The sequence below is a fragment of the Artemia franciscana genome, chromosome 21 (genome assembly GCF_032884065.1).
Source record: "Artemia franciscana chromosome 21, ASM3288406v1, whole genome shotgun sequence".
Lineage (NCBI taxonomy): Eukaryota > Metazoa > Arthropoda > Branchiopoda > Anostraca > Artemiidae > Artemia > Artemia franciscana.
In genome coordinates, this window is record NC_088883.1 from 16,292,075 (window position 1) to 16,306,636 (window position 14,562).

Here is a 14,562-nt window from a genome sequence, read left to right on the forward strand (position 1 = left end):
AACTTGTTATTGGCCGGTGCGAAAATTCAGAGACTGTAATTTGTTTTAAAAACTAGCAATGGTTTCAATTGTAGCATGAAATAATAGCCACCACCAAAGGGGGGGGGAGGGTATTTGGAGTATTGTAAAAGGTTTTAAGGTTGGTGCAAATAACATCCAAACTGGCTCCACTTTTTGTAGTAGGGAAATCAGCAATTGGCTTAAGCTTCTGATCTTTGCATAGATAAATAAGACTTAGTTCGTTTGCATCTCCTGCTATAATAATGCCGGCATTTGGGCACTTTGTCGTCACAAAGTCAAGACTTGCTTGTAGCCAATCATGAAAATTACGACGAGGATAAGCATTCTGCCCAGGTGAATAATAAAACGAGCAAATGATTAAATTAGTGTAAGGCTGAGACAGGCTTTTGGGCTTAGTAGAAACCCAAATGATTTCATCGCTACCACCTAGACCAGGCACATGGATAATAGTAGGAGAGAGGCAATCCTTTGCGAAAATCATTACTCCTCCTCATTTTTTGCCCAGTGGGTGGTCAACCGGGCGGAGCTTTATAAACTCTTGAAAACCTATCATTTTAACGAGATCTGGATTTTGAGCCTTGACTTCACTAACCGCAATTATATCTATATAGTTCAATTTAGCTGTTGCCTCTAACTCAATTAACTTAGTATGATTCTGGTTAACTTTAGCATTATTAGCCTAGTATGGCTAACTAAACTGAACTTTCCTTCAAAAGTTAAGTTTTATCGAGAAATAGCAACGAGAAACTTTGAGGCTGTTTTGAAAGGACGTTGTCGCTGTTTTCTTTCCAGGGGTTTTATCCACTGATAGAAACCAATTAATCAGTAAACTTCGGCAGGACATGAGACTTATTAGTTAATTTTTACATTCAGTAATCTTCGAAGATCAATTATAGCTTGTCAATGAATAATTTCATTGAATCTGAAATTACTGTATCTGTAAATTACAGATTCACTGTATCTGAGGTTTTCCCTCAGATACAGGGTGAGAGCAGGTTTATGTCTCTTTTTTTTTTTTTTGTGGAAAAGGAAAGACTAAGTACTGATTAATTTGATTTAATTGGTTAATTAATTAGTTAATTATGAGAAATAATTAGCTAATCGACCCGTATTGCACAGGGCATTTGGCGAAAATAGCGACGAAGACCCCACAGCCTTTCCATAACAAACAAATACAAAGTTGAAACAATAGGGAAAATCTCAAGACAGTGGAAATCAATTCTGTGAATTCAACTTTGTGTTTGTTTATTAGGGTATTTGGCCTTCTAGTAGTGACTACGTTTATTTAATTGCTTATTATTTTTGTGGAAAGTGAAAACACAGGTATCAATCAATCAAATATCCCCGTTATTTTCTAATATTTTGCTACTTCTAATTTTAATCCCCCCCCCCTGCCCCCTCAAGAAACGAAAACTGTGCACTGACCTACTCTGTTTATTAAAATAAACTTAATCTGAATTTGTTTTTTTCCTTTTATTATAAAAATTTCAGAAAGATATAACAATTTTACAATTCATCCTCAAATCCACCAATAATTTTTACTTGTATATATTTTGAAACGATTTCCTCTGGACAATTAAAGATCAGCATAGCAGCATTCACGGCTCTGCCAATTTCTTCTAGTGCAGGAGTATTCACAGCAGGGACTATCTTGTTCGACCAGCTGGTTCATGCCGCTGCTTATTCCGCTTATTCCTGTAATAGTTCTCTGTATAAATATACAAGTATACAATATGTATAAATAGCAGGGTAGCTCAAGAAACCAGACAAAGAAAAAGAAAAGAAAAATACATGCACATAAATATACAATGAAGACATACATGAACATAAACATAAGTAAACTCATACAGAAATGGTTATTAAGGCACACACACAAACATACGAAGAAACTTTCCTTAGACAAGCCAAACTAACACACGAGTGGATGAAAAGGACCTAATCGTTGAAAAGCCTCTTTATTTAACTTGAATTCCAACTTATTATATGACATGGACATGGTCATAGCCAGAATTCAGGGGGGTGGTCAGACCTCCCTATCCACCCACCCTTAAATACGGGTCCGATAGGCAATATATCATATGCATTCAACATTGGAAAAATACGGTTCACGTACCAACGAGGCAGACATAAAAGGTATTGACAGTAACGGAAATTCAATGCTCTAATATCCTGCATTTCATAAGTATTAAAAAATGGGCGCAAACCTGATAGACGAATTATGGAACGGTTACAGTATGTTGAATGAAGTCTAGTCAAGCATTTAGGAAAATAGTGGCCACGATTTGGGGTTATTTTATCATAAACTACTTTAAGTTGATTTAGTTGATTTTCATGAGTTATTGCTAACCTCAGGTTTTTTTTTTCAGACCAGAAAATGTAAGAGTACCATTGTTAAGACAAAAAAAAAAACAAAAAAAAAAAAAAAAAAAAAAACAGTTAACCGTTTTTTTTTTTACAAAAAAGTTACTTATTAACAATGACTAACATGGAAAACCTTCCCGACAAACTAAACAATTTAGGTGAATTTACTAAACATCGAACTCCCAGCAGAGGAATAAAGCATATTATGCCACAAAACCATCCACTTATCCATGGTTCTATACGGCATATAAAGAGCGAAAAGCCAAAAAGTGAGAGGAATAAGACACTATAGGACAGTTTTTGAATCCTTAATTATTCAGAGACAAAATTTTATTCTGGAAATTCCAAATTGAGGAACATGGAACTGCACTGACAGCACATCCAAGTTATGAATATCTATAAGTAAATAGTATCCATTCAGATAAAATTTGCTTGTTAAGCTTGACATTTTTTTTAGAACATTGGAAAAATCAAGCTATCCCCAAGTAAACTTAAATGACTGACCTTTCCGAAAACAAGTTTAGAAAATTAATAGTTGAATATGCTAACCGTTAGGACTAAGAAGTTTTAAAAATATATTTTGCATAAACTGTGCAGCAATAATTTATGTTGGTTTTAAATTTCATCCTCACAAAAAAAAAAAAATACTAGCTTCTGTTAAAATTTTTTTTTTAATTTGTTAAAAAAAATAAAACTTATAGCCTAAAGCAATTGGTCTCCTTTTTAGAGACGAAATATAAGTTCATAAATGATAGTAAAAAAAAAAGAAGTAAAAAGTAAAAAGGATAAATCGTCAAAGTGTTTCAAAAGCCTTCTTGTGGATTTTTATTTTTGTATAGCCTATTAATCAAATATCTTGTATTAGAGTATTTTGAGAATACTGCTCCTATATTTTCAAAAGATATCACCTTCTTCTTATTCTTCTGGTTAAAGTATTTGTGATGACTGTAGAGAGTGACGTTATTACGGATGTCGCAAAGTTTTAATTTAAACATACAAATTTAAACAAATTAAATTGTTACATATAACTTAATGCGTGATAATTAATACCTGAACTTATACAGCATAAATAGTACTAACTTTTAATTCATAAACTTAGGCTTTGTTTAAACGATAAAAATTAAAACGAATAACAATTTCTCATTCTTTTCTACTAAAAAAATAAAACAACTAAAAAAAAGTGACGCCAGAGAGGTTCGAAAGACCATTTATCGTAATAGACAAGCCCTAGCCAATTCCGCCAAACGTACTCGCACGAATATTTTATCCTTAAAAACTGTTTCGTGCGATCAGTTAAGCTGCGGTTGTATTTATTGATATGGTCATCTACACCAGCGGTAAATTTCACGGGAGTTAGGGAGAAGATGGAGGTGTTTGTTCTCAAACTGGGAATCTAAGATAGATTATATAGGCCTGTAAAACACGACGTAAATATACGATTAAGCACATAAGTATAAACAATTAATAAAAAGGCAGGGCTACAAAACCTCTTTGTCTAAGTCCTGGAAAAGGAAATGATTAGAAAACTTGATAGAAGCTTATATTACCTATAAGACAGATAGAAGCTATCTTCGTATTTGCACAACTCCCAGCCTCCAAATTCATTAACGCTCCAAGGTAGTACCTTAGGCATCCACAAATAGTAAAAATCGACAGGGCTAAAAGGAAAATTGACTGCAAATTGAAAATCTTCTGGAAAGACAGGTACTACTTCTTTTGGCTGGGCAACCCTTCTTTTTCTTTTGAGGGCTGCCAAATTTCGCTGTAGAGCCATTTCAGATGTAACAACCTTATCGCCACAGCAAGGGTTGTGCCTCTTCTCTCTTTGCCAATAAACTTCATTTTTGCTTCCATCTGCCTTGTATTCCCTATCTCGGGGATGAATTGAAGTTTTTCCTTCGTAGCTTTGCCTTTGATGTGAGATTCTTCTTCTTTGGGACATATATTCTTCCCTTTCCAACATTGGCTGGTATTCTCCCTTCTGACGCTCATCAGCCACTTTATTCTTTTCAGTGTATATACTTCTTTGGCTCATTTTCGAATAACCTCTTTGACCAACTCGAAAAATAAACTCCTTTTTCTTCAACACAGGCTGGAAACCTTTCATTTCTCGCTTGCCAACTCCTTTTAACTCTTCTGCAGCTAACTTGAAGTGCTTTTCAGAATTTGATCCTTCAGTTTTCATAATAGCGTAGCATAAAAATTACGATTGATGTTTTTCAGTCTGACTCTGAAATGTAAATGATAAATTGAAGCGTCCCACTCGTTTTGTGCTTTAAATCACGTGATCTTTATCACGCTTAAATAACGTGATCTTTGTGCTTTATCTGACGTCATCTTCTCACTCATTTGTTGTTGAAACCAGCGGAGCTGGATCTATGGATCCAGGCTCCGCCTACTTTAGAAATTGATGGTGTACTATTAAGAATTTGATGGTGTACATTTGTAACTGACTGCAGTATACTGTTCATCAATTGAAAAAGTACCCAGAAGTAGATTCATTGAAATTTTTTCCCTATAAGTTTGATTATAAATTTACATATTAGTTTATTTATAAACCAACTACCAGATCGGTTGGAATCGAGGCCATCCTTAATATTTCAATGCATAAGCTGGCAACGCCGATGCCGGACTTTTGAATGAAAGTTCACTTTGGCTAGCCATATTTACCTCATATATTGAAGTAAATGGTCTATCCCTCCTCCCCGCTCATGCGAAGCTATTGAATATTGGGGATTCGCTTCAAATGTAAACTGAGTCTGTTGTAGATTGCCTACCAGTTATGAAACACTTTGTCGTAATGAACTGTAAGTAAGGAGTGACACAACTCACTATTAACCAAAATTGAAAAAAAAGGAAATTGATGGCAATTAATATTTAAAAATAACTGAACTTTTATGCATATTCCGAAACTGTATTATATTCATAAATTTAATGTTACCCATCAGTTCCAAGCCAGAGAAAATTTGCCTGATTTTCAAAAAGGAAATAAACACACCTTAGTATCAAGTGATACTAATGAAAATCATTCCATCAGATTCACTATACACGAGGAGCCTATTGAACAAATTTCCGCTCCGCTCAGCAAAAATATAGTATTTTGCATTTTTTTTTGCAAAAGATAATGGATATTCTTTTTCCACGGGGATGATTGTATTGTCCAATAGTCATAGAATATTGGGAGAGGACTCATTCGAACGGAAATCAGCCATATGTCCTTTCTCAGAGACCAAAAATATTTAAGAGTAAGCAGTTGCAGGCAGACATTTCCAAAGGGGCGAGAGCTTCCCAGGGAGAAATTTCGATGGTCGGGAGGTGGGGGGGGGGAAGAATTACCAGAATAATTTTTTTCCCAATCCAAACAGCTTTGTTAACGAACCACAATGTGACAGCAAGTTGCACTAAAACAAAAACAAACAAAAATATTCTTTCGACTGGTTGAAAATAATTCATGTCAATTCCCAATCGGGAAATGATTCTAAAAACGATCGAAAATTCACTAAAAAATACACTATCTATCGAAAAAATTAGCTAAAGTACGAACAATTTTCTGGAGGGGCATTTTCAGCGAGGAGGGAATGGCCTAGACGGAATTTTACAAAGAGAGAAGTAGTAAAAGCAGGGGTGAAATTTTTACGAAGGAAGTTTTTGTGGGAGGATATTCCATGAAAATTTGACACGGAGAGAGGAGGCCAAATTCCCGGCAGGGTTTGAATAACACTTAGATATTAAATGAAAAACTAATTTTTACTGAAAATAAGGAGCAATTTTAAAACTTAAACGAACAGAAATCGTACCGTATATGAAGGGAGCATCCCCTTCCTCGATTTGCTTTTTGCGTTAGAGTTTTACTTTTGGCCCAGTCCCTTAGGAACGATTCCTGAAAAGCAATGGTTGTTTAATTGAAAAAAGAAGCTTGCAGTAAAACGAGAGAGGATTTCAAAATTACAAAATGATTATATATGTCAGATTATTTATTTTGAATTTGTGCCCTTACGATTTTTGCACCAAGGGCGAGTGCCCCCTTAGACCACCTTCCCTTAAACGATCTATGGGGAAAGGGGTGTTGTAAGACTTGTGTACAAAAAAAGCCTAAAATGTATTTTTAAAATATAATTTCTGATAATTCTGCTCTGAATTTTCTTCTGCTAGTCTAAGGGGAGATAAAGTCTCTTTGTTCAGAGGGGTCATTACAAATATGAGCCAAAGCTGAGACTCAACCATTAATTGGGTCGCGTTTTCTATTTAATTTGGTCAAAGTTGAGCTGCTCTCACTACCTTGATTAAATCAATTAAAAGTCACTATGCGCATACTACTACTACTTTTACTGCTACTACTATCAATGCTAGATGTTATAAAAAACAACAAAACAAAAAAAAAACAAGTTTTTTCAACTGAAAGTAAGGAGCGACATTAAAACTTAAAACGAACAGAAATTACTTCGTATATGAAAGGGGCTGCTTCCTCATCAACGCCCCGCTCTTTACGCAAAAGTTTGACTCTTTCTCCCAACTCTTATTTTTAAAACAGTAAAAAAACTATTCGTAAGATAAAGATACCCCAATTTTCATGTTTTCCAAGAATTCTGGTTTCCCCCTTAAAACGTGCTGCCCTAAAAACTTCACAACTCTATACAATAGAATTTGTAACAAGATAAATGCCATTGGGACCCTAATCAATTTTTTATTAATTTATGAATATCTCTGATTTATTCCAATTTTATAATAAAGTGGACCCAATTTCAAGAATGTAGCTCAAATTAACAATTACTAGTTATTCCTACAAATATTGATGTGCTGATACATTTTATTTTTTTAAAAAAAATAGAACTAAATAAATAAAATAAACTGCCGAAATAGGCAAATAAGTACAGCTCACAAAAAGAATGTTCCTCTTGTATTGATTTGAGCCTAATCGCCAGGTTTAACCACAATAATTTTTTATTTATTTCAGCCTTATATTTCGATGGCAGAATAATTTGAATCATACTGTTGTTATGCGCCATTACAGAAGTTAAATGCATACTGTGTTAACAAAAAGGTAATATTTTAGACAGCAATATTTTAATTACCACCATAATTAAAATAGCGCTGTTATGTGAGGCTGTTACAGTCAAGAAACATAGACGAATTGGGCTGTTACAACCGTGAAACGGAACATGCAACATGAACATGAACATACCGATTGTAAGAGCCCAAGATCATACGTCAGCAATTCTCTTTGCATTGATGGTGCAAATATGTAAGAGCTATGTGGTTTGTACATTAAATATTATTGACTTAAATATTGTTTACAATTCTTTTTAGGCAGAAGAAAGGATCAACATTTTGTGCTCAGCTATGAGAGAGCTAGGAAATAAAAGGCTCCAAAATACTTCTGGGAGAGCTCATGGGTTTTATAAGAATTTTCTGCTTTAGATGCTGATATGCTTATAAAAAATAATATTCTTTTCTGCTTCAAAGAAATTTACAGGATCGCAGTTTGGAAAATTCTCGTTTTCTGAATATCAAGATTACTTATTCCTTAAGCTAGTTTTATTTTTTGTAAGTTAGTTTTTATATTATACTTTGTTTTTCTTGAAGAAAGTCTTTTTGCCTCAAAATGGGATATATATATATAGAGATAGAGAAAAAGAGCATCTTCCCAATTCTTTTTTGGCATAGAAAATGGTAATTTTAGCAAAACCAGGCGAAATGAATGAAGATAGCCTCTTCGTGATATCCCTGTTAGCTAAGCAGATAATATTCACTTCAAATAAGTGAGGGGGACTCGGGAGCTAGCTAAAACTACCAAAATATAATGTAGTCTGCCCCTTCCTCAACCTTCAGTCTTTATGCTAAAATCTTAATGTTCTATATATCTACCACGGTCCTTGTGTTTGAGCAGTCTCTCATAAAGATTGACAAAAAGTGAAGCCCCCCTATGCAGAATAATTTCTACTTGTTCAAAGTTTTAATGTTGGGGAGATTTTCTTTATTTAACATAAATCGAAATAAAACCGCCTATTTAATATATTTTTCTACAAACCAATAAGATCAATCGGGGAAATAAAAAACACACACACCCAAAAAAAGCCGTGGCACGTGTTGTTTTTATAAATTTACATAATACTAAAAGGTGGGCAATGGTCTGGTATTTGGCTAGATATTAACCATACTTCCATCGAGAGTGTGGGAGGGACAGATGTTGGCCCTCCAGTGACAGGTGCATCAGTACTGGCTTTAATGATGATAGGAATAAAAAGATAAACTTTCAGTAAGACAAAAAAGTGCTGATACCAACACAAAATCTTTGCCAATCCATCTTTAGGGAAGATTGTAGGCTTAAAAAATATAGAAAAAAGGACAATACAAAACTGCCAAATCAGAAAAGCTAAAAATGAAAGCCATGGAGAACAGAACAAACAAACATCGAATCGACCAAAAAGACACAATAATAGTAGTAATGCTCCTTGTTTTGTCAATAATAGAAGTTAAGATTACAAAAAATTCTATATTTATCTCGTCAGCCTTTCAACTTTTCGTTTGTTAGAATATGTATCTAATTTATTTGAGCCATTTTAGCGATTAGAAAATAAAACAAGTTATTCACTGTTGAAAACTTTAGCGTAAAGATCAAGGTATCAAGGTGGGGGGCACCCCCTTCATATGTGGAATAATTTCTGTTCATTTTCAGTTTTAATGTTGCTCCTTTCTTTAAAGGAGTCTAATATTTTTTATAAAAATTATGAAAGACATAAATATTATTGAAATCAGGAATTATATTAGAATTGAGGTATCGGGTCGAATTGAACCTGCCTTCTCTTGTATTCTAATTTATAATTTTCAATGCTACTGGTTTATACTTAGATTCGTTAAATGGAAAAAAAAATGAATCTACAAGAAAATTAGAAAGGTTAGTAGAAGAACAAAGAAGAGTTACATGGTTCATCTCCCCTTAGGTTTTACTCCCCCCCCCCAATTTTTTTAATGTAAGAAAACTAAAAGTATAATAAACAAGAGCTCATATGGTATGAGATCTAACAAAATTCTAAGAATCAATAGACTGATTTAAAAAGAAAATCAGAGGCTTAGTGCCGGTCGGGATTTAAAATAAGAGCTCTGAGTCAAGATGTCCTTCTAAATATCAAAATTCATTAAGATCTGATCATCCACTCGTAAGTTATAAATACTTCATTTTTTCTATTTTTCCTCTCCCTTAAGCCCCCCAGATGGTCGAATCTGGGAAAACGACTTTATCAAGTCAATTTCTGCAGCTCCCTGACACGCCTACCAATTTTCATCGTCCTAACACGCCCAGAAGAACCAAACTCACCAAAGCCCTGAACCCCTCCCCCCCAACTCCCCCAAAGACAGCGAATCCAGTACGGTTACGTCGATCACGTATCTACGACATTTGCTTATTCTATCCACCAAGCTTCATCCCGATTCCTCGTTTTCCAAGATTTCCGATTTTCCCCTCCAACTTCTCCCAATGTCAACAGATCTGGTCGAGATTTGAAATAAGAGCTTTGAGACATAAATTCCTTCTAAATATCATATTTCATTACGATCCGGTCACCCGTTCTTAAGTTAAAAATACCTCAATTTTTCTAATTTTTCCAAATTAACACCCCCCCAGCTCCTCCAAAGAAAACGGATCCGTTCCAATTATGTCAATCAAGTATCTAGAACTTGTGCTTATTCTTCCCATCAAGTTTCATCCAGATCTCTCCACTCTAAGCGTTTTCCAAGATTTCTGTTTCCCTCCTGCAACCCCCTATGTACCCGGATCCAATTCGAGTAGAAAATGGAGCATCCGAAACATAAGATCCTTCTATATTTCAAGTTTCATTGAGATCCGATAACCTATTCGTAAGATAAAAATACCTCAATTTTCACGTTTTCCAAGAATTCCGGTTTTCCCCTCCAACTCCCCCCAATGTCACAGGATCTGGTCAGAATTTAAAATAAGAGCTCTAAACCACAAGATCCTTCTAAATATCAAATTTAATTAAGATCTGATCACCCGTTCGTAAGTTACAAATACCTCATTTTCCCGAATTACCAACACCCACCCTCCCCAACTCCACCAACGAGATCAAATCCGGTCCAGTTATGTCAGTTACGTATCTTAGACTTTTTTTATTCTTCTCATCCAGTTTTATACTGATCTCTCCGCTTTAAGTTTTTTCCAAGATTTCCAGTTTCCCCCAACTCCCCCTCCCAATGACGCTGGATCCGGTTGAGATTTAAAATAATAGATCTGAGTTACGAGGTCCTTCTAAATATGAAGTTTCATGAAGATCCGATCACTTTTCATAAGTTAAAAACACGTCATTTTTTCTAATTTTTCAGAATTAACCCTCCAACCTCCCCCCCCTAGTTCCCCCAAATAGAGCGAATCCGTTCCAATTATGTCAATCACGTATTTAAGACTTCTGATTATTTTCCCACCAAGTTTCATCCCGATCACTCTAAGCGTTTCCCATGATTTTAGGTTCCCCCCCCCCAGCTCCCCCAATGTCACCAGATCCGGTTGAGATTTAAAATAAGAGCTTTGAGACACGATATCCTTCTAAATATCAAATTTCATTGAGATCCGATCACCCGTTCGTAAGTTAAATATACCTCATTTTTTCTAATTTTTCAGAATTAACCCTCCCCCACTCCAACTACCACAAAGAGAGCGGATCTGTTCCGGTTATATCAATCATGTATCTAGGACTTGTGCATATTTTTCCCACCAAGTTTCATCCTGATCCCTCCACTCTAAGTATTTTTCAAGATTTTAGGTTTCCCCTCCCAACTCCCCCTCCCCAATGTCACCACATCCGGTCGGCATTTAAAATAAGAGCTCTGAGACACGATATCCTTCCATACATCAAATTTCATTATGATCTGATCAACTGTTCGTAAGTTAAAAATACTTAATTTTTTCTATTTTCCGAATTAACCAGCCCCACTCCCCCCATCAGATGTTCAAATCGGGAAAAAGACTATTTCTAATTTAATCTGCTCCGGTTCCTGATACACCTGCCAAATTTCATCGTCCTAGCTTACCTGGAAGTGCCTAAAGTAGCAAAACCAGGACAGACAGACAGACTGACAGACCAACAGACAGACAGACCGACAGAATTTGCGATCACTTTATGTCACTTGGTTAATACCAAGTGCCATAAAAACAAAGAGAATCCCCCCCCCCCTCTGGTAAGTGAATCTCACAAATATATTTGACAAAAACTTCAGTGTTATTTTTGGGAGGAAGATTCTTCAGATTAACCAGATTCAAAGACCAACAAGTCTACGTATATCCTGATAAAAGCATATTTTAAAGTATTACACTTTAACCTAGACAAACCTAATTACTTTGAGCTTGTTTGTTTATGATTAGGCCTGTTTTTGATGGAATAAAATAAATAAAATAATATGAATGATAACAAAATAATATAGAAAATAATATAAATAATATTTATAGCATAAAATATATATATATATATATATATATATATATATATATATATATATATATATATATATATATATATATATATATATATAAATAAATTAACGTATTAACGTATATAAACGTAATTAACGTAAATTAACGTATATAAATTAACATATAAATTAACGATATAAATTAACAAAGTTATAATAAATCGATATAAAATATTAAATAAAAGAGTGATAAATACTTCAAGATAAATGAACGGAGTAAAAACTACTCATAAAGAAAAAAAAATTACCTCAGGCGATAGTTTGCTAAGCTTGATTGTTGACTTCATAATTCCAATATCCTTAGTCTTTTTGTAGTTTAAACCGATTATCATTTTTTTTTTTTTACACTCTTTACACTAGATTTTTCATTCTCTACAATTTTCACAACTCTATCACCAACAACGTCTACTTTGCCAGATTTCTCTGGCAGAACCACCATTTCCACTTAGTTTTCCTTATTTACGTCACGACTAACAGATATTTTAGAACTACTTTCAACTGAAGGAGGCTTAGGGAGCACCTGTTCAAAAGGAGGCTCATTCACTGTTGTCAAAGTTTGTGACTGAGGTACATCCATTGAGGTACCATCCATTTTATTGACATTTACCTTCTGACATTTGGCATTTAAAATTTTCACATTGGTTTGTACAACCTGCACTGATGAGCCAAAAATACTTGGATTCACAATTGGAAGATATTTGTGTGAAATCTGCTTATGTATTTGTGGTGGAAGCGTTGAGTCTGAGATGGATGAATGGCAGTTTGTGACATTGGACTTTTCTGTGAAGTCCCTACACTCAAAGTAACAGAGGCGGGATATAGTGGCGAAGGCCCTGGAGACTGCGCTGGGGCATAAGAGCCCACTTGCTGCATTATCTAAAAGTTCAAGTTAAATAATTCAAAACAAAAATGAAGAAACAAAAGAAAAAAAACTAATAAAAAAAAAACTAATTAACTTCATTGGACGTTGCACTTTGATCTAGAATGATCTTCCTGGAGAATTTATCCCAAAAAGTTTTTCTGTTACCTCTTTCAAAAGAAGGCTCACTAGTAGACTAAAACCTTGATAAAGGACTAGTGAAAAATATCTGACAATACCATGGACCACAAATCTAAGAATAAAAAAAATCATATACTATGCATACTAAAATAAAAAAGGACGTATTTAACACTATTAAAAGAGAAGCTGCGCAAAATATTTTTGCTGATATATGAGCTGGATATAGCGCATTTTAAACTAAAATCAGTCGTGTTTCTTCAACAATAAAACTGAAGTTAAAAGCTTAAAAAAAATTCAAATGCTTATTTTAAACCCGTTTTCTGCCTGACTATTCAAGATTAAGAGTTTGAGAGAATAAAACACAAACAAGCAATTTATATGCTCTTAATTATGAAGCCAAAAAGTACAGATATTAAGACTTAATGGAAAAATATTAATGGAAGTATTACAAAAGACTTTTTGTTGAAAATATCTGAAAAGGCATAGAATTATTTATTCAAAAATCAGTCGTGCTTATTTAAAAATCGAAAAAACTTCCAATTCAATGTTCTTTCGAGCCATTTTGAACAAAAGTAGTAACTAATTGCCACAGGCAAGTTTCAGATTATTTTCTCTTTGAACGTGTTGCTTAGTGAAAGCAGTTCACGCCTTTTGTATATTATATTTTTTTGCTAAATGGCTTTCTAATAGTTTTAATCGGATGATTTTAATTATAAGGATGATGGAGGAGGCCTAGTTGCCCTCCAATTTTCGGTTACTTAACAATGCAACTGGATTTTTATATTTTTTGTACGAACGCTTTTGTTAGTAATAAAATTACGTACATTACGAATTAATTTACGTAACGAACTTCTATATTTGTGTATTTTCATTATGTCTATGAAGGGATTTGCCCCTCATCAATACCTCGCTCTTTACACTAAAGCTTGAATTTTATCCCAAATCTTTAAGAATGACCCCTGAATCACAAAGGACGTAGAATAAATAGTTGAAACTACTAAAAATACTTTAGCGTAAAGAGCAAGGTATCGTGGAGGAGAAAAATTTCTTTTATACGTAATATTTTATGTTTGTTTTAAGTTTTAATGCTACTCATTGCTTCCAGGTGAAATTGTTTTATTTATTTTCTCACTGTTTCTTTTTTAATAGTGCTAGAAAATCCTGCGCTCCCTTCATGGAAAGTTTCTTTCCTCATGATAAATTCCTCCATAGAAATATCCTCCCATGTAAACCCCTTCCCCCGACGCACTCCCACCCCAACGAGAAAAGTCCCCCTGAAAACGTCTGTACACTTCATAATAACCATTACTATGTATAAAATGGTCAAAGTTTGTAACTTGCAGCCCCTCCCACGGGGACTGTGGGGGATTAAGTCGTCCCCAAAGACACAGCTACTAGGTGTTCGACTAACAGAACAGAATGGCTATCAAAAAATTTTGATCCAGTTACTATAAGGAAAAAATATGCGTGGGAGTGGGCCTGGGTGCCCTCCATTTTTTTGGTCACTTAAAAAGGCACTAGAACTTTTAATTTCCGTTAGAATGAGCCCTCTCGCAACGTAATTTTCGTTAAGATTCTATGACTTTTAGGGGGTGTTTCCCCCTTTTTCTAAAATGAGGCAAATTTTCTCAGGCTCGTAACTTTTGATGGGTAAGACTAAACTTGATGAAACTTCTATATTTGTAATCAGCACTAAAATG

At 34.5% G+C, this 14,562-nt stretch overlaps 1 protein-coding gene and 1 long non-coding RNA gene across 10 annotated transcripts in view; one reads left to right on the plus strand and one right to left on the minus strand.

The window, feature by feature from the left end:
• LOC136040840 (uncharacterized) overlaps window positions 1-14,562 on the plus strand; it is a 199,615-nt gene that overhangs the window by 176,089 nt on the left and 8,964 nt on the right. The window lies entirely within an intron of this gene.
• The window catches only part of LOC136040837 (uncharacterized), a 47,870-nt gene continuing 34,430 nt past the window's right edge, over window positions 1,123-14,562 (minus strand). For 6 of the 9 annotated variants that reach the window (XM_065725188.1, XM_065725183.1, XM_065725186.1 and 3 more), the window contains 3 exons: window positions 12,111-12,738; window positions 3,930-4,612; window positions 1,123-1,716 (listed from right to left, as the gene is read on the minus strand). In XM_065725188.1, coding sequence (XP_065581260.1) covers window positions 1,668-1,716; window positions 3,930-4,567 — 687 coding nt within the window. In that variant the 5' untranslated portion in view covers window positions 4,568-4,612; window positions 12,111-12,738 and the 3' untranslated portion in view covers window positions 1,123-1,667. Of the gene's footprint in view, window positions 1,717-3,929; window positions 4,613-6,179; window positions 6,263-12,110; window positions 12,739-14,562 lie in introns of all 9 variants that reach the window. The other 3 variants (XR_010620901.1, XM_065725189.1, XR_010620900.1) reach the window with 3 other exon arrangements.